This window comes from Prionailurus bengalensis, chromosome B4 (assembly GCF_016509475.1).
Source record: "Prionailurus bengalensis isolate Pbe53 chromosome B4, Fcat_Pben_1.1_paternal_pri, whole genome shotgun sequence".
Lineage (NCBI taxonomy): Eukaryota > Metazoa > Chordata > Mammalia > Carnivora > Felidae > Prionailurus > Prionailurus bengalensis.
In genome coordinates this window covers 67,019,730-67,041,227 of record NC_057358.1, presented here as the reverse complement: position 1 = coordinate 67,041,227, position 21,498 = coordinate 67,019,730, and the positions used below count along the sequence as shown (strand labels likewise).

Here is a 21,498-nt window from a genome sequence, read left to right as displayed (position 1 = left end):
CTAGCAGGGCACAAGTTAAATATTTGCACTGTTGTAGAAAACAAAACACAAAAAATGAAACAAACAAACAAACAAAAAAACACTTCACACTGAGATAAAACAGAGAGAACTATATATCAAAACGGGCCTGTGGCTATCTATAGCAGTCTAATACTTTCATTATAGTATTTAATTTAGAACTTTGGAGACAATTTATAGGAGAACCATGTTGAGAATCCTATAGATGATGGGAAATATAAAGTAATGACTGGGGAGAATAATTGAGAAGAGTAAGACTAAATTGAGTACATACGCAATAATAACCAGAGAAAGTAATCACCGCTAACACTTAGAGCACTTATTATCAGCTATGGATTAGCCTAATACTTCATTTGTGTCTCACCTTTAAACCTCACAACAATCCTTTGAGATACAATTGTTTAAGATAGTAGTATGAATTCCCTCATTTACACATGAGAAAATATGCATGAAGAAGGTCATTGGCTTGTTTTATTTCTCTTACCATTTGTCATTAAGTAGTAGAGCCTGCATTCAAACCTAGTCTACCTCCTACTCTTGACCATAATTCTGCTTTGACAGTAATTTAGGATGTTCATCCATGTATCCATTTGTTCATCCATGCATTCAATACACATTGAGGTGTGCTCTGTGCTGGACACTCTGCTGAGTACTGGGAATAAAGAGTAAAAAATAGTCTTGACTCTTAAGGAGCCTATAGATTATTAGAAAAGGCAGACGAGGGTTTCCAGGGAATTCTCTTTTAAAGAGTTGACTTTCTTAAAGAAAGAGCTAGGCAAAAAAAAGGAAGGGAAGTGCAGTAAGTATATATATTAATGGTATATATACCATTTCAAGGAAATGGTATATGCAAATACCAAAGGATAAACAGAATTTTGTATGCTTGAGGTGAATGGAATATCGTATGTTTGAAGTGCTGTAGGTACAGTTTGGGTGAAACATATAAACTAAGTCTAGATTATGAAGATCAGCTAATTTACATTTCTATTGAAGGAATCACCCTAGAAATACTTGCTTATATTCCAGTTATTCCTAGTTTATTGAACAAATCACTAGCATTTTATTGCGTAACTGTAAGAAGGGCTGAATGTTGAATTTGGAAAGGTTTGAAAAAATGCTAAATGAAAATAGTCTTAATTGGTAATTTAATTGCTCTAACTCTCTCCTAAAAAAATAATGAAAGGAAGCTTTAAATAAAATCCGGTACAAATACTGTATTTTCAATAATTCATTAAATTTCTAGAAAATTGCTGATATTAATGAAAAATTTACACGTGGGTTTTTTAGTCACCATTTCATTTGTAAAAATGAAATAGTTACTTGAAAAAACTCAATAGTTTTGTAATTTGCTTTTAGATCTAGAAGATGGCCAAAAACAAGCTATGGTTAGTGAACGGACAGAAGCCTTTACTACTGCTCGAAATTTATTGGCCTCTGGAGCTGATGCTATCGAAAGGATTATGTCGTCATACAAAGAGGTACTTGCATATCTTGTTTTCAATTTGATTAAAATAAAATATTTGAAAATCAAGAAAGATGTAAATCATCAGATATACTTAGCATTTTGAAAGCATCTTTTCTCTACTAAAAATTCCTAAAACTGTAATCAAGATAAAGGGCAGCAACTCCTAAGTGTTTTGATGCTAATACTATTTGAGTTTTACACTCTCAATTGAAACTCCCCTTTTTCGGTGTATAGTTTTCTTTTCTTTTTTTTTTTTTTAATGTTTATTTGTTTATTTTGAGACAGAGCGAGTAAGTGCACAAGGAGGGGAGGGGCAGAGAGAGAGAGGGAGAGTGAGAATCCCAAGCAGCCCCAGCCCTATGAGCTAGAGCCTGACTTAAAGGCTTGATCTCAAGAACAGTGAGATCATAACTGAGCCCAAATCAAGAGCAGGGCGCTCAACCGACTGAGCCGCAGAGGCGCCCCTAGTATGACATATCTGTTTGTAAAAAAAAGTCTATTAGGTGTGGATTCTGGAACCAGAGAACCTACATTTAAAAGCTTACTCCAGTATTTACAAATTATGTGAACTTGATCAAGTTCCTTAACCTGTCTGCATTTGTTTCCTCATATGTGAAGTGGGGATAATGACGGCATTGATTTTGTAGGGTTGTTGTGAGTCAATACATGTAGAATATTTAAAACAACAGGGGCATCTGGGTGGCTCAGTCAGTTAAGCATCCAAGCTTTGGCTTAGGTCATGATCTCATGGTTCGTGAGTTCAAACCCTGTGTGGGGCTCTTGCTGACAGCTCAGAGCCTGGAGCCTGCTTCGGATTCTGTGTCTCCCTCTCTCTCTCTGTCCCTCCCCTGCTCACTCTCTGTCTCTCTCTGTCTCTCTCAAAAATAAATAAACATTAAAAAAATCATAATAATTATAAAAATAACACATATTAAGGAATTCAATCACCGCTAGCCAATAATATCATTTATATACTTTGCAAACTTGTACTCATCGTTCATGACAAGTCAAGCCTCACCAACCTCATATAAAATCCTCTTGTGATTCCACCTTCTTCCCCACCTTCCTTGCAGAGTCTGGGTCTCCCTTCTCCGTGTCCCAGTAAATCTGATGCTTTACCACATTACAATTGTCTATCTGCTCACCAGACCCTGAGTGGAAAGCATTAACTTACTCATCTTTGCAGTCCTAATCATTTTAATACTTGGAATATTGTATGTGGTCAAGAAATGTTTGCTGAAAGAATGGTATTAAGACCTGAAGATGTCACAGTGTTAAAATTAGAAATTATTTATTTCAGATATTATATAATATTCCCATGATTAATCATTTTCACCATTAATTTACTCTTTTGGCTTTTGTATCAATATGAATCACCAGACCATCATTATAAATTTATCTGCCTATTAAATCAGCCTTGAATAGACCATATGAAAGAGTAAGAAAGTTTGTGATTTGCTGACAAAAGTTTTCAGTGTCATTCAACAACTGATTTATTGAAAGGATTTTTTTTTTTAAAAGTAAAACCGATTGTTTAGGGTCATATACCAAAACAACTCAGCTTTAAATTTTCTTTTCAAATAATAATTTTGATAATGTGTACATCATTTTTAAGATAGGTTTTTGATGTAATAAATCATTTATTAAAATTAAATGACAAATCAAAGTTTTACACATCTCATATTAAAATACTTTGCTACCTAAGTCACAGAAAGAAATTGACTAGTTTTTTCTACATTGTATCCAATACAAGAAATAATTTCATTTTGCTTTATTTTCCCTGAATATACTTGGGATCATAGAATGTTCACATCTAAAGAATCTTACCATTGCTGTAACAGCACAAGCAAGAACCATGCGTTCTCTCTGCTGGTTCCAGAAGAAACAAGATTCCTCTCTAGAGTAAGAGTCCTAGGGCAAACTCCCTGCCTTGTATCCCAAAGTAATTTGTCAACAGTCATATACTCACTCTGCCCACTCCACCTTGCATTCTAGCATATTAACTCATTGCCTCTTGCCTTTCTTTAACTGACCCATACATTTCATTTTGGATTTTTTCCTCTATGCAATTACATTTACCTGAGTTTCTTTTGAATCTGTATGTTGTTAATTCTTGGCTCTGTTTTGCTCCACTTGGGGACTCAAGGGATTCTTCTAGATAACATTTTAGAAATTACCGATTAAATAGTTACAACATTAATATACAGAAATGAAATACTAAATACAGACGTCTCACATAGTAGAGACGTGTGCTAGAAGGCTATTGATAACTATCCATACTCATTTACGGCTTAGGTTTTGCACGCACATAAATCTTACACAAATGTCAGCCTTGTTGTATTATTCCACAATTTATTAGTGACATGCCTTGCTTGTTGGTACCAATTTCCTAGTAAATATTCCCATAAGGGAATGGTTTTTGTGCTTTTCTTTTCACTGAGAAAGATGGTCTTGACAGGAGATGAGTCACCTTTCACATTACCCTGATAACAACAAGGTGTTATTTTAATAGAAAAACAGCAAGGGATTCAACCTAAATTGGACAACTGGCAGAATAAGAGCAAGGCACCATTCTACTGAGCCTTAGGGACTAAAACAGAGATTTATCTCATTTTTAATCTCACCCAGAATAAAAATCAGATTTAATGTTTTTCTTTGGGCATGTAAATCATGTTTGGCTGGAAAAGAAGCTGAACTATGGGATTTGGACTGAAAAGGATTTGAAGCTTTTCACTGAGCTCACTTCCAGTATTGATATCCTCTGACAGGAGTGTTTTCTTTGGCGACGCTTAGGAATTTTGACAATCAATTTGACTTAAAAACATTCGTTTCATAATAAGGAAAAAAACCCCTATTTTTCTTATATTTAAAATCTTCCATTTTAAATTGAAAAAAGATATCAAAACAAAGGATTGTTATTTCATTGAATGACGTTAAGCTTTTCACAAAATTTCTAATTTTCCGGAAATAAAATTTGTCATGTAAACAGGAGCCCAATCAGAAATTTGATTGGAAGATTTTAAGCCTCACTAACATTCTGAAATCTTTACATTTTATTTTGAACACTCACTTGAATGAATAATTTTTTATGGGTTTTATAATTCCAATCAAATTTACATTGACACTGTGTTATTTTGCTCTCTTGGTAAGCCTTTTCTGTTATTTTTTATCACTAACAGATGTATTTTTTTTCATGTATTATGAAATAAGATCTTTAATATTAAATCAAGAAGCTAATAGATTGCATATTTATTTAAAAGTCTATCTGGAGTATATTAACTCTATTTTATCTCTGTGCTGATTTTAGATCACAGAATTAGCAGGCTATACTGCTCGAGTGTACAATATGTTTTGGGTCTTTGATGAAGTAAAAAGAGGCATTTATAAGAGAGCTGCTGTCATGCAAGAGTCTGAAAACCATAGCAAGAATGGAGTTAACATAGAATTACCCCTCAGTGACACATTGGAAATCAAAGGTATTAAAGCAAATGTTTTATATTTTCCTCTTTTGAAATGCTTACTTTATCAACAGAACCAAAATTTTTTAGACGATCACTGTTATTAGCTACCAAGAACTAATATTTACTTATTTAAACAACTATTCCTAAAGTTAGTGTCACAATTTGAGGAGTGGTGACTAACATTACCAAGAAAAAATTATGCTATTTTATTTAGAATAAATTTCTAGAATTATTTTTAGAAACTGAACATATGGCAGGATGAATTGTTTGCTTTTAAAATTCAAATACAGAATTAGAGCTAACATTTTATTGTTCTTCATTATTCTATATTTTTTAACTTAACTTTAATTATCACATTTTAAAAAATTGTGTTATTCCACACCTTAATTCTCTTATTGCAGCATTGTATTTTTTCTGTAGGGAAGGTTAATTTAGTGAAATAAACAATTATAAAGAATATAGCTAGGTTATATCAGATAGAGTTTATCTCATTATGCTCTCATTATGATGTTGACATTAGATTATTGTACAATGTTTCTGAGAAATATTTTCTAAATATATGTGTCAGAATGTCCAAATTTACATTAAACCTCTTTTGAGATGTAGATACAACATATACTAGCTTTTATAACTTAAACTATTCCTTAACTTTTAGGAAGAGTTATTGATGTGGATCATGGAATTATTTGTGAAAATGTTCCCATAATTACACCAACGGGAGAAGTGGTGGCTTCCAGGCTAAACTTCAAAGTAAGATGATATTCAAGAATCTTCTGATTGTTGCCATCACACTAATACAAAACAACTCAGAATTCATGTACCTTATGTTAAGTACTTGGAGGAGCATATGGAAAGGAGGGGAAATCAAGAAAGGTATGCATAGTGGCTCAATTACAGAAGCAGTTCCTCAGAAAGCAAAGAGAAAGAGAAATTTGATTTCTACTGCTTTTTTGCCGGGGTGAAAATCAAAATTTCTCAGTGCACTGAGGGCCAATACAAGGTAACTTTTGGGAACAATAGAGAAATTCCTCAGAAATTAATATCTGGAAAAAGATTTTAATTTTTTTCTTATACGGATTACTCAAAATATACAAGCCTATGTTGTAATGTATTTACTAAAATATAAGGAAGAGGTCATTAGCAAGTTTACTTCTGCTATTATATATTCTCTAAATATAATTTATATTTCCAATAATCACCTCTTCCATAGGAAGAAATAATCAGAAGATTCATGGATTGGAATTTAGTGTTTAATTTTGTTGAGATTAAGAGTTGTTATTTATTATTCTATGTCTTGGTAACAAAAACCAAGAAGTGAAAATTGCTTAGTAAACCAGAGGCCCTAATTTAAAGCATTGTAAAATTTGAACAAACATTTTTGGAATTCAAGCACACAATAATTTGCTGATAAGCATTAATGACTACAATGAAGGCATCTAAATTTATGAAGACATGATTGGACTTGGTAACAGAATTAACAAACATGACAATACACATACTAATGATTTCAGCATGGACCTCAGTCTAAGTTTAATTATTACAGATGTGCTTACAAATGAATAAGGGTTCTGGAAGATGATAAGTACTGAACATAGGAAAATTCTGTGTTAATAAATATAGGAGAAATTGTGTTTGTTTGTTTTGAGAGAGAGAATGAGTGGGGGAGGGGCAGAGAGAGAGACTCTTAAGCAGGCTCCTCAGCGTAGAGGCTGATTTAGGGATTAATCCCATGACCCTGGGATCATGACCTGAGCTGAAAGCAAGAGTCAGACGCTTAATTGACTAAGCCACCCAGATGCCTGAGAAATTGTATTTAAATTACAATTTGGTTAGGCTTTATTTTTCCATTTATAGACTTACAGAATGATTTAATTAGTTGGATATGATCATGAGTACCAATTAGGTGCTAATGATGCACCATAATCTTAAGTAGATTTGAAATAAAACATTTGAAGGGGCATATATGGAATGTTTCATTATTTATTAATAGTTTAGCAATTTTTTATTTATGAATTGTTATACAGAATTTGTCAGGTTATGTTTTGTAGTATCAATTCTTGTTGTTCCATTTATTAAATAGTATTAAGAGTCTTGAATTATACCACCTACTAACTACATTATTCTGGACACATTGCACTCTTTCTGTGAAAAAATTCAGGGCTCAGTTTGTTTTTTATACAAAATTAATTTAAAAATACTTAATCTAATGAAATGTCATCAATTTTGAAGTTCTACAAAGATATATGTTAATATAGTATACTTTATGATAGTTGGCTTTGTTTCTGACTCGGGGAGTTTTATTTAAAAAGTGTCAGGTCCCTAAAATATAATGAAAATTCTGTTTCCTATATATACATTGAGAAACAGGTTTCTAGAGGAAAAGGTTCTTATCCATTATGGGATTAAAAAACTATTTGATAAAGAAAATTCAATGATGTGGGAATTATTTTTGCTTCACACTCACTGTTAAACATAAGAAAACTTATGCTAATAAAATAATACAAATATAGAAAAGGCTTCTATTATGACTCAAATGTGTTAAATTTCTGAGAATTCCTAATAGAGAATGATGCTATTAAAATATTTTGTGAATATGCCTTTTGCCATGCCACATACCTTTAAAAAAATCATTTGGGAGGTATTTATGCTTCTACAAAATTAAACTTCCTTAACCCTCTCTTTAGTAACAGAGTGCAACAAATCACAAAATTAATTCTTTCTGGGTTCTTCCCAGGATTTTCTTCAAACTTTATTCTATCAAAATAACTTTTCAATTGGCTACAATTAGGGAGAAAAAAATATCTATAGTAAAATGTTTAGACTCAAGCTCACTCCTGTCTTATGTCCTTGTGGTAGCTGCCTTCAGTGCTTGAAATGTTCTTTCTCCTGCTCTGACTGGCTGTTTCTTGTCATGCAGGCTCAGCCTAAACGTTACCTCCTCAAAGAGGATTTTCCTGTCCACCATTCAAAAGAAGCATCCCCCCTACCACCTCCAACCCCACAATGCCACCATCTTTCCCAAATGAATCTTTCTTGTTTTGCCATTAAAGAAGTATTTATCACTGCTTAATTTTTGTTCACATGTTTCTTGCCGTCTTTCCCATTGGAATATAAGCTCTATGAGAACAGAAATGTGTCTTGGGTAGCACGGTAGCCCTTGTGCCTAGAGGAATGTCTGGCACATGGTAGATATCCAATCAGTGTTTACTAAGGAAATCTAATTATTTAGACAGAACATAAATCTGAACCATTTTGGCTTTACGTATACTTATTGTATACATCCCTAGCCCCTTTATCTTAACCTCCTTCCCAATCCTTCCCTTTTTTCCTTCCCTTCCTTCCTCTTCCCACCACCTTCTTCCAACAAGAAGATTCCAGCTTATGTTATACACAATATGTAGACATGGAAGTGATCCCTTATACTGACATAATGCAAATAATATAGTGTTTTTTCACCTTTGAGTTTTCTTTTTTTTTTTTTAGTTTATTTATTTATTTATTTATTTTTTTTTTGGGTGAGGGGGGTAGAGAGAATGGAAGAGAGAGCGAATCCCAAGCAAGCTCTGTGCAGGCTAACAGCACAGAACCTCGGTGCTCAATCTCAAAAACTGTGAGATCATGACCTGAGCCAAAATCAAGAGTCAAGCCCTTAACAGACTGAGCCACCCAGGCACTCCTTCATCATTGAGTTTTAAATATGACATATCCTATATCACTGATACTTAGATATTTGTGTCCTTATTACACAAAACTGTATATACAAGCATACAGATTTCTGCCTTTCATACGTTGATGCTATATTCACTTTTTAGTACTGATTACAAAATATCATTTGTTCTTAGAAATGTTCTTATCAGTGTTCTTAAGGCAAATTTTTAAATGCTGTTCTTTTTCCTTGTTTTTTACAATGCCTTTTAAATACCACACTAAGACAGCTTCCTGATTCTATTGGGTGGAATGGGAATTCATGAAACTTAACTGTTTAAATTTAAATGATAAATAACATGGAGAATTCTAAAGAGAAGCATCCAACTGATAATGGATAAATAACTTATTATATATATATATATATATATATGTTTTAATTCATTCCTAGAATTATATATTATACATATACAACATATATAATATACATATACAACATATGTAAGGTTGACATATCTTCCTGACAGCTTCCTGATTCTATTGGGTGGGATGGGAATTCATGAAACTTAACTGTTTAAATTTAAATGATAAATAAGATGGAGAATTTTAAAGAGAAGCATCCAACTGATAATGGATAAATAACTTATTATATATATATATATATATGTTTTAATTCATTCCTAGAATTATATATTATACATATACAACATATGTAACATATATATAACACATATAACATATATATAACATATATGACATATATATATATATATGTTTTAATCCATTCCTAGACATAAGACTAAATTATAGTCTTCTTGCTTTCCTCTCTCTTGGCTTGGTAAATGTATTTTCCCCATCTGTGAACAAAACAGAATTAGAATCATTTCATCTCTCTGATGAGCTTTTGTGATTGTGTAACATTTCAGACTGCTGAAATAGAAAATTAAACCAACCATCTGGATCTTAGAATAAACTTTGCTTTATAGCTAATAACTCCAACTGACAAATACAACCAAGTTGTATTTGAATTCAGTATAAATTTAGTCAAATATTAATATAAATAAAGTCAAATTTAATATATGTTAATTTAAAATTTTATACTTTCTTATTTCCCATGTGGTTTTGTTTCTACATATGTGTATAACATCTGATGACAGGACCGCAATTAAAATTTTAGAAATCCAGTGCTCATTCCAAGAAGGTCTATTTCCTTTGGAGTTGGATTATCTTATCATGCTATTAGCCTCAGAGCAAAGTCAAAGCCAAATTTGATGTTCTCAGTCCTGATATATATATTTTTTGAATCCTTGCTAATCCTCGGTTATCATGTGTTTCAAAATTTGCAAAGAATTGCTTTTAAATGCTGCCAAATGAAATCACTTTTAAATATTGCAGTTTATAATTCTATTTCTTACTCTAGGTACAAGAAGGAATGCACCTTTTGATAACTGGGCCCAATGGTTGTGGAAAAAGTTCTCTCTTCAGAATTTTAAGTGGGCTCTGGCCTGTGTATGAAGGAGTCCTCTATAAACCACCTCCCCAACATATGTTCTACATTCCACAAAGGTAGGTACATATTTTATATCACAAGAACATTTCATTTTTCTTTTGAATTATATTGATTTCCTTAGGCTCCTCAGTTTATCACCTTTAAACAAATTTTCACTCAGAGCAGCTATTAATTAAGGAAACAAAAATTTAGTTACCCAAAAAGTTTTATTATTGCTTTGATTAGAAGTTTCCAGGACAATACCACTTCTTTTTATTTTCACATCTATCTAGATATAATGAGCACTCAAAGACTACAGATGTTAATCTCAAGGAATAGCAAGCTAGTTGAAAGAATAATTTGATTGCTTTAGATGTCAACTTATCTCTTCTCACAGAAAAAATATTACCTGGATAGTATACTAATCTCTTCATCAAGCTGTATACATTCATATGTTCTAAAATTGTTCACTTATATTTTAAGAGCCTTTATAAAATAGTCTCTATTACTGTTATGCTATATTATTAATGATTTGAAACTACCTTACTTAAAATTTTACTGTAAGAATGAGTGTAAAGTAAGCATAGAAATATTTAAAAGGAACATTGTTTCTTTTGAAGTCTTTAGCCATCTTTCCTCATAAGCATTTAGAAATATCTGAATACAAAGTCATACGTAAGAATTTGGAATATTTATTCCTGCTCATCTTTTCCATCTGTCATCACCCTGGGTTAGGTAGACATCACAGAGTACTTACTCCTATTGTGTTAGAACATTCTTCTGTGGAACCTAAAAGAGCACTTAGGCTGGAGGTATAGAACCAGAGCAAATGTGAAATTTATATCAAGTATGGTGCTATCACATGTCTGTCTTGCTCCTTTTCTTTTGTCATAAAGTGCTTGCACCTTCCTGCCCTCTGGTCTAATTTTTAGACCACATGTTGTAGTTAGGCAGATGAAGTTATGTGGGGTTCTTTGCTTTAAAGTAAGACTTATGGGGCGCCTGGGTGGCTCAGTCGGTTAAGCGTCTGACTTCAGCTCAGGTCACGATCTCGCGGTCCGTGAGTTCCAGCCCCGCGTCGGCCTCTGGGCTGATGGCTCAGAGCCTGGAGCCTGCTTCCGATTCTGTGTCTCCCTCTCTCTCTGCCCCTCCCCCGTTCATGTTCTGTCTCTCTCTGTCTCAAAAATAAATAAATAAACATTAAAAAAAATTTTTTTAAAGTAAGACTTATGTTAGCAGTGGAAAGCTACTTGAAGTATAAGAGAATTAAGAAATGCGTTAGCAATAAGAAAATATTGGATGTGAGCAGTGTCATGAATTCTTATGTTTACCACAAAATAGATAACATCTTGTGACACCAGAATCCTTCTCTTTCTCTATATGCTTTAAAGTTTCTTGGGAGATCTTCTGAATCTGACAACTAAATTATCCTGCCAAAGCTTAAGTTTCAGACACTAATGTGTTAAGTAAATGGATTTTTAATTTTTAATTTAGGTTATAAGGCATAGAATCATGAGGAAAATGTTCTATCATAGAATTCTACTCTCAATTCAATAAAATCATATATATATAAATTTTATATTTTAAGCTATTTTAGATTTCCTAAATAATATAAAAGGTACAGTTCCTTTTTTTTTTTTAATTTTTTTTTTTTTAACTTTTGAGAGAGACAGAGACAGAATGTGAGTGGGTTAGGGGCAGAGAGAGAGGGAGACACAGAATCCAAAGCAGGCTCCAGTCTGTGAACTGTCAGCACAGAGCCCTACGTGGGGCCCGAACTCATGTGCCGTGAGATCATGACCTGAGCCAAAGTTGGAGGCTAAACCGACTGAGCCACCCAGGCACCCCAGAAAGGTACAGATCTTGAATACAGCTGTAACCTGAACAACACAAGACATTTCCAAGGCATACAAAAGTGCATAATCAAGCAAAATCATCCTTCAGAAATTAAGGAAAAATAAAGACTTTCCCAGACAAACAAAAGCTGAGGGAATCCATCACTACTAGACCTGCCTGAAATGCTGAAAGGAGTTCTTGAAACTGAAATGAAGCTAGCTAGTAACATGAAAACATATGAACATATACAACACTAGTAAAGGTAAATATATAGTCAAATTCAGAATATTCTAATACTGTAATAAGATGGTATGTTAACCACTTAAATACTAGTATGAAAGAGGACAGAGTACTAAAAATCACTACAACTCGTGTAACTTTTAAGTGATACACAATATAAAAAGAGTTAAATTGTGATATTAAGAACATAAAAGAAAGGGTCGAGTTTTTTAAAAAAATTATAATGATCACTCATTTTTGAGAGACAGAGAGAGACAGAGCATGAGCAGGGGAGGGGGCAGAGAGAAAGGGTGGCACAGAATCCGAAGCAGTTTCCAGGCTCTGAGCTGTCAGCACAGAGCCTGACACAGGGCTTGAACCCATGAACCGTGAGATCATGACCTGAGCCTAAGTTGGATCCTCAACTGATTGAGTCACTTAGGCACCCCAGAGTAGAGCTTTTATATGCAATTGAAGTTAGGTTGTTACCACAAAGTGAAAACCTATAGTAGATTCATAGATAAAAACAAGGGAATCAGCATACTACTACATAAAATCACCAATTCACACAAAGAAAAAAAGGCATCCAAATTGGCCAGGAGGAGGTCAAACTTTTACTCTTTGTAGATGACATGATACTATTTGGAAAACCCTAAAGATTCCACCAAAAAAATCTGCTAGAACTGATTCATGAATTCAGCAAAGTTGCAGGATATAAAACCAACACACAGAAATCGGTTGCATTCCTATACACCAACAATGAAACAACAGAAAGAGAAATCAAGGAATCGATCCCATTTACAATTGCACCAAAAACCATAAAATACCTAGGAATAAATCTAACCAAAGAGGTGAAAAATCTATACACTGAAAACTATAGACAGCCTATGAAAGAAATTGAAGAAGACACACAAATAAAATGGAAAAAGATTCCATGCTCCTGGATAGGAAGAACAAATATTGTTAAAATGTCGATACTACCCAAAGCAATCTACATATTCAATGCAATCCCTATCAAAATAACACCACCATTCTTCACAGAGCTAGAACAAATAATCCTAAAATTGTATGGAACCAGAAAAGACCCCAAAGAGCCAGAGCAATCTTGAAAAAGAAAACCAAAGCAGAAGGCATCACAATCCTGGACTTCAAACTATACTACAAAGATATAATCATCAAGACAGTATCGTACTGGCACAAGAACAGACACTCAGATCAATGGAACAGAATAGAGAACCCAGAAATGGACCCACAATGTATGGCGAACTAAACTTTGACAAAGCAGGAAAGAATATCCAATGGAATAAAGACAGTCTCTTCAGCAAGTGGTGCTGAGAAAACTGGACAGCGACATTCAGAAGAATGAACCTGGACCACTTTCTTACACCATACACAAAAATAAACTCAAAATGGATGAAAGACCTCAATGTAAGACAGGAAGCCATCAAAATCCTTGAGGAGAAAACAGGCAAAAACCACAGCAACTTCTTACTCAATGCGTCTCTGGAGGCAAGAGAAACAAAAGCAAAAATGAACTACTGGGATCTCATCAAAATAAAAAACTTCTGCACAGCGAAGGAAACAATCAGCAAAATTAAAAGGCAACTGACAGAATGGGAGAAGATATTTGCAAATGACATATCAGGTACAGGGTTAGTATCCAAAATCTATAAAGAACTTATCCAACTCAACACCCCAAAAAATATATAATCCAGTGAAGAAAGGGGCAAAAGACATGAATAGACACTTCTCCAAAGAAGACATCCAGATGGCCAACTGACACATGAAAAAAATGCTCAACATCACTCATCATGAGGGAAATACAAATCAAAACCACAATGAGATATCACCTTAAACCGGTCTGAATGGCTAACATTAACAACTCGGGCAACAACAGAAGTTGGCAAGGATGCAGAGAAAGATGATCTCTTCTGTATTGTTGGTAGGAATGCAAGCTGGTGCAGTCACTCTGGAAAACAGTATGGAGGTTCCTCAAAAAACTAAAAATAGAACTACCCTACAACCCAGAAAATGCACTACTAGGCATTTATCCAAGGGATACAGGTGTGTTTCGAAGGGATACATGCACACCAGTGTTTATAGCAGCACTATCAACAATAGCCAAAGTATGGAAAGAGCCCAAATGTCCATTGATGGATTAATGGATAAAGAAGATGTGGTATATACGGAGTATTACTTGGCAATCAAGAAGAATGAAATCTTGCCATTTGCAACTATGTGAATGGAACTGGAGGGTATTATGCTAAGTGAAATCAGTCAGTCAGAGAAAGACAAATATCATATGACTTCACTCATATGCGGACTTTAAGAGACAAAACAGATGAACATAAGGGAAGGGAAACAAAACTAATATAAAAACAGGGAGGGGAACAAAACATAAGAGACTCATAAATATGGAGAACAAACAGAGGGTTACTGGAAGGGGTTTTGGGAGGGGGGATGGGCTAAATGTATAAGGGGCATTAAGGAATCTACTCCCGAAATCATTGTTGCACTATATGCTAACTAATTTGGATGTAAATTTAAAAAAATAAAATTAAAAAAAGAAAAAAAGAAAAAGAAAAAGAAAAAAGAAAAGAAAAGAAAAAAAGAAAAAAGAAAATCAGCAATTCACAAAGGAGGGCTGTGAAGAGGAAGAAAGAAGTTAGAGAACTACAAAAAAAGCCAGAAAACAATAAGCCAGTATTAGTAAGTCCTTGCCTATTAACACTTACTCTAAATGTAAATGGATTGAATTCTCCAATCAAAAGGCATAGACAGGACGGATGGATAAAAACAAAAAACAAAAAACAAAAAACAAAAAACAAAAAACAAAAAACAAAAAACAAAAAACAAAAAACAAAAAAACAAAAAACAAAACAAGACCCAACTATATGCTGCTTACAAGAGACTCACTTCAGCTTTAAGGACACACATAGATTGAAAGTGAAGGGATGAAAAAAGATATTCCATGTAAATGGAAACCAAAAGACACCAGGAGTAGCCATGCTTATATCATACAAAACATACTTCTGGTGAAAAATGGTAACAAGAGACAAAGAAGGTCATTATATAATGATAATGTGTCCAATGTGTCAAGAAGGTACAATAATTGTAATATATATGCACCCAACAGTGGAGTTGGGTGCATATATAAGCAAATACCAACAAATATTAAATATGGGTGCATATTAAGCAAATACTAACAAATCTGAAGGAAGTTACACAATACATGAATAGTTGGGGACTTCAGTATCCTACTTTCAACAACAGATAGATCATTCAGACAGAAAATTAACAAGAAACGTTGGACTCAAACCATACTTTACACCAAATGGACCTAACAGACATATACAGATATTCTATCCAAAAGCAGTAAACTACATATTCTTCTCAAGCACGCATGGAACATTGTCTGACATATAACACAAAACTAGTCTTAGCAAATTTAAGAAGATTGAAATCATACCAAGTATTTTTTTTTCATTATAATAGTGTGAAACTAGTATCAATAATAGGAGAAAAGCTGGAAAATTTACGAATATGTGAAAATTAAATAACACACTCTTGAGCAACAATTATGGGTCAAAGAAGAAATCAAAAGAGAAATTAAAAAATCTTGAAACAAATGAAAATGGAAACTAAACATATGGGATGCTACAATAGCAGTTCTAAGGCGATCATTTATATCAATAAATGCCTGTATTAAAAATGAAAAAAGATGTTTCTAATAAACTTAACTTCGTGCCTCAAAGAACTAGAAAAATAAGAAAAAATAAAGCCCATAGTTAACAGAAGGAAGGACATAACTAATATCAGAGCAGAAATAAATGAAATAGAGACCAAAAGAACAATAAAAAAGATCAACAAACCTAAGAGCTAATAATTTGAAAAGATAAACAATATTGATAAACCTTCAGCTAGACTAAGGGAAAAAGAAAGAAGACTCATGAATAAAATTAGAAATGAAAGGGGAGATATTACAACTGATACATCTAAAATACATACGTTCTTAAAAAACTATTGTGAACAATGTTATACTAACAAATTGGATAACCTAGAAGAAATGGACGACTGCCTAGAAATAACCAATTTACCAAGACTGAATTATGAAGAAAAAAATTTTAAAAGACCAATAACAAGAAAGGAGATTAAATTAGTAATGAAAAACCTTCCAGGAAAGAAAAGCCAAAAACAGTTGGTTTCACTGGTTAATTTCTAACAAACATTTAAAGAAGAATTAATGTCAGTCTTCTTAAATTCTTCCAAAAAATCAAAGAAGAGAGAGCACTCCCAAACTTATTTTATGAGGCCAGCACTACCCTGATAACAAAGCAAGATAAGGACTCTACAAAATAAGAAAACTATAGACCAATATCTGAGATAAATATAGATGTAAAAATTCTCAACAAAATTAACAAACCAAATTTAACAGCTCATTAAAAGAATCATGCTATGATTAAGGAAGATTTATTCCTGGGATGTGTTCAACATATGCAAATCAATAAATGTGATGCACCACATGAATAGAATAAAAATCGTATGATTATCTCAATAGATGAAGAAAAAGCATTTGAAAAAATACAACATGCTCTCATGACAAAATCTCCCAATAAGGTGGGTATGTAAGGAACATACCTCAACATTATAAAAGGCCATATATGACAAACGCACAGCTAACATAATACTCAATAGTGAAAAGTTGAAAGTGAAAGCTTTTTATCTAAGATCTCAAGAACAAGACAAGGGTGCCTAATCTGACCACTGTTATTCAACATAGTACTGGAATTTCTAGCCAGAGCAATTAGGCAATATAAAGAAATAAAAGACATCCAAATCAAAAGGGAAGAAGTAAATTGTCTTTGTTAGTAGATGGTATGATCTTACATACATATAGAAAAGCCTGAAGGCTCCACCAAAACATTCAGGACAAATCAATGAATTAAATGAAGTTGTAGGATACAAAACCAACATACAGAAGTTAACTGCATTTCTATACACTAACAACAAAGTATCTGAAAAAGAAGTAAAATAATCTTATTTACAATACCATTGAAAACAATAAAGTACTTAGATATAAATTTGACCAAGGGGGTGAGAGATCTGTATATTGAAACTATATGACTTTGATTAAAGAAACTAAAGAAGACACAAATGGAAAGACATCCCAAGTTCATGGATTGGAAGAATTAATATTACTAAAATGTCCAAACTACCCAAAGCTGTCTATAGATTCAATGCAATTCTGGTCAAAATCTCAATGGCATTTTTTATAGAAATAGAAAAAAACACAATCCTAAAAATTGTGTGGAGCCACAAACTGACCTGAATAGAGAAAGCAATCCTGAGAAAGAAGAACAAAGCTGGAAGCATTGCACTTCTGATTTCAGCTATACTGCAAACCTATAGTCACCAAAACAGTATGATGCTAGCATAAAAATAGACATAGACCAGTGGAATAGAATCAAAAGACCAGAAATAAACCCCTGCATATTTGACAAGGGAGCCATGACTACACAATGAGGAAAGGATAGTCTCTTTAATAAAGGTTTAAAAAAAAAAACCAACTAGATGACCACATGTAGAAAAATGAAATTGGAACTGTATTTACACCACTCACAAAAATGAACTTGAGATGGATTGAAAACCTGAATGTGAGACCTGAAACCATAAAAGTCCTAGAAGAAAATAGGGCAAAAGCTCCTTGGCATTGGTCTTGGCAATGATTTTTTGGATATAACACCGAAAGCACAAACAGCAAAAGCAAAAATCAGTAAGTGGGACTACATCAACATATAGAAGGGGAGAAAATATTTGCAAATCTTATACCTAGTAAAGGTTTAATATCCAAAAAATATAAAGAACACATACATCTCATTAGCAAAAACTCAAACAGTGTGATTTAAAAATGGGCAGAGAATTGAATAGACACTTTTTTCAAAGACAAATGGCCAACGGGTACATGAAAAGATGGTAACATCACTAAATGCAAACCATATCGACAATGAGATATCATCGAACGCTTGTGAGAATGACTGGTATCAAAAAGACAAGAGATAACAAGTGTTGGCAAGGATGTAGAGAAAAGGGGATCCTTGTGCACTGTTAGTGGGAATGTAAATTGGTTTAGCCATTATGGAAAACAGTATGGAAGCTCCACAAAAAATTAAAAAGAACTATCATATGATCCAGCAATACCACTTCTGGGTATATATAACTAAAGGAAATGAAAACAGGATCTTGAAGAGATATCTGTATTCCCATGTTCATTGCAGCATTATTTGCAATAGCCAAAATATGAAAACAACCTCAGTGTCCATCAACAGTTGAATGGCAAGAGAAGATATAGTACACACACACACACACACACACACACAGGAAACTTTCAGCCAAGAGAAAGAAGGAAATCCTGGTATCTATGACAACATGAATGGATCTTGAGGGCATTATGCTAAGTGAAATATCTGACAAAGAAAGATGAATACTATATGATAACACCTACATGTAGAATCTAAAAAAGCCAAACTTATAGAAACAGAGAATAGAATGGTGGTTACCAGGAGCCAGAGAGTAGAGGAAATGGGAAGATGTTGGTCAGGAGCACAAAATTCTAGTTAGAAGATGATTAAGTTCAGGGAATCTAATACACAGTGTCATGATGACCATTAACAATAACATACACTTGGAAGTTGTTGAGAGAGTAAATCTAAAATGTTCTCACCATAATAAAGTAATGATAAATATGTGAAGTGATAAAGTCATCAGGTAACATTTCAGTGATCATTTTGCTATATATAAGTACATCAAATCAACATTTTTAAATCTTAAACTTACGCAATGTTGTATGTCAATTTTATCTCAGTAAAACTGAAAAAAAAAAAAACCCAAAATAATGCCACTGGACTGTACACATAAAAATGGTTAAAATGGCAAATTTTATGCCACGTGTATTTTACCAAATCTTTAAAAAGTGGGAAAATAAAGAAAGTACATAAATCCCAGTGTTTGCCCTCAGAGAGACCTATGTTATTTTGCAATGAACCTAAATCACTGAGAAACTTGTTCTTAGTTATGAAATTTACTGTTGGCTAAGCAAAAGGTCAACTGCAACTTAGGAAGACATGAGACTGAAACTCTGTTTTTTAAGGTTAAAGGTGTTTTAAAATAATTACTGTTAAAAGTCATTTTATCTTGATTATATAGCTTCTAGAAATATGAAAATTTGTATTTATATTTAACATTTTATAAGACAAATATCTCATATGCAAAATAATATGCAAAAAAGCATAAAATGTACATAAATGTATATGTAAACCAAGAGAGACTAAATGTAGTGTTTATTTCTTGTATCCTAAACACTGCTGATTTTTTTCAAGAACATTTGAAAATAATCTCATAAGTGTTTATGATTTCAAAGAAAGCTGTGACAACCTACTTCAAAATATTTGCCAATAGTTAAACATTTCTTCTTCAAATATTCGTATTAATGAGAATTATTATCTAATGGTTTATTGCATTAATTTAGGGAAGCAGAATATTGATCAAGTACTACTTTGGCAGAAAAAAAAAACTAAAGTGAATACAGGATCGAGTTTTATTTACCTACAGAATAAATTTCATGAGTCACTAACAGACTTTATTAAAATCTCCCTGTTTTCACTTTTTATGACTGAAAGACTTCTTGATAGAGGGTGGATCTCATTGTTATTTTCATGGGGGAAAGGAGTGGATTTTGTTAAGGTGCATATCTAATAATATCATTTGTATTCGAAAGAAAAAAAAGTGAACTGAGGAAAATAAATGTTCTAATTAAGCAAATTGGGACACTTACATTTTATTTTATTTTATTTTAATTATTTTTAACGTTTATTTATTTTTGAGACACAGAGAGACAGAGCATGAACGGGGGAGGGTCAGAGAGAGAGGGAGACACAGAATCTGAAACAGGCTCCAGGCTCTCAGCACAGAGCCCGACGCGGGGCTCAAACTCACGGACCGCAAGATCATGACCTGAGCCAAAATTGGACACTTAACTGACTGAGCCACCCCAGGCGCCCCGACACTTACATTTTAAATCACATCTTCAGAGAGTGCTGCTGTGGCTCACTTTGCAAGCTGGGAAACCCGAATTCCTAAGAAATTGTGAAATCTCCTCAATATCAGCCCAGATACTGTCTTCTAATACTTAAACAATGTTAATAATGAGAACCAGATAAAAGAAAATCTGGGCCTTAGTTCAATAGAAATAAATATTGTGCTAGATAAATTAGTTTCAAAACAGCTTCCTCTCATCCTATTTCATTAATGATTGGATACAATAACTACTAGAACATTTGATACGTTTTAGCAAAGAAAAATGTTATCTCTAATGTAGATTTAGTACTCTAAATCTATGGGATGATATATGGTGAAATGTTTTGTTTTGCTCAGATGTAACTTTAAAAAATATTTTGGCAATTTTAGGCTATTGGAGACTGAAATTCCTGAATAATGTGACTGTATTGTAATCTTCAAACTGATGACTGAAACTCATTGTTCCCTACTGTTAGCCATCTTGACCCTTAGGAAAAATTTTCCACTTGAATATAGATCCCAAATTTCTTTTGTCAATTCTTGGTGCAGTTTCTCTGTCTTCCCAACTACCCAAGGGTAGATTTGTGATCTGCTTTTGCATTCACTAATCCACTAATTTATGACCCATTAGTCATGTTGTAGTTCTTCAGCCATTAAACCTCAAAAGTCCAATCTTTTACTTGTTTAGTTCACCTGCTAACAAAACATTATTATATGCTAACATTCACCTAAATGGGGAATTGAAACATTTTGGTGGGGTTTGGGGGCACAGAGTGAGGAGAGGGAAGGAGAGAGTGGGGAAGGAACAAAGAGGGAAGGAATGGAGAGAAGGGAGGGAAAGAAGAAAGACATAAGAAATAGGTGTTTGTTAACAAAAGGTAGCAAAATCTTGGATCTTTCATATTATTTTTTCTTCTTTTTAATCATCCAGAGGACCATTTGAATACTTCACATATTTCTCCTCAGCAACAGTCTCCAGTTGGTCACCAACCCACTATGTAATTCTGTTCCCAGAGCTCTTGCTCTCACTACCCTGCCTTGGTAGAAATATCTTGGGACAGAAATTTTGCCCATGATGTTGTTACTACTCAATCCTTATGCCTTAATACTTAACATTCAACAGATCTGAAATAGATTCAGACTTCCCATAATTGTGTATGAAAAGAAAACTTGTGCAAATTTTTGTCTATCTTTGACTTTGGGGGTTGAGAAGTAAAAGGTTAGGAAAGTGAGAGGACTGTATTATAAGGGTTGAATTAAATTTGACTAAACATTTTTTAAAAGAAACAGAC

The 21,498-nt window shown here is 33.4% G+C and overlaps 1 protein-coding gene across 1 annotated transcript in view; it reads left to right on the top strand.

Moving 5' to 3' along the window:
* The window catches only part of ABCD2 (ATP binding cassette subfamily D member 2), a 68,028-nt gene that overhangs the window by 12,292 nt on the left and 34,238 nt on the right, over window positions 1-21,498 (top strand). Inside the window, exons 3-6 of the mRNA XM_043563324.1 lie at window positions 1,375-1,496; window positions 4,791-4,959; window positions 5,600-5,694; window positions 10,010-10,155. Of these exons, the coding sequence (XP_043419259.1) occupies window positions 1,375-1,496; window positions 4,791-4,959; window positions 5,600-5,694; window positions 10,010-10,155 (532 nt within the window). The remainder of the gene's footprint in view (window positions 1-1,374; window positions 1,497-4,790; window positions 4,960-5,599; window positions 5,695-10,009; window positions 10,156-21,498) is intronic.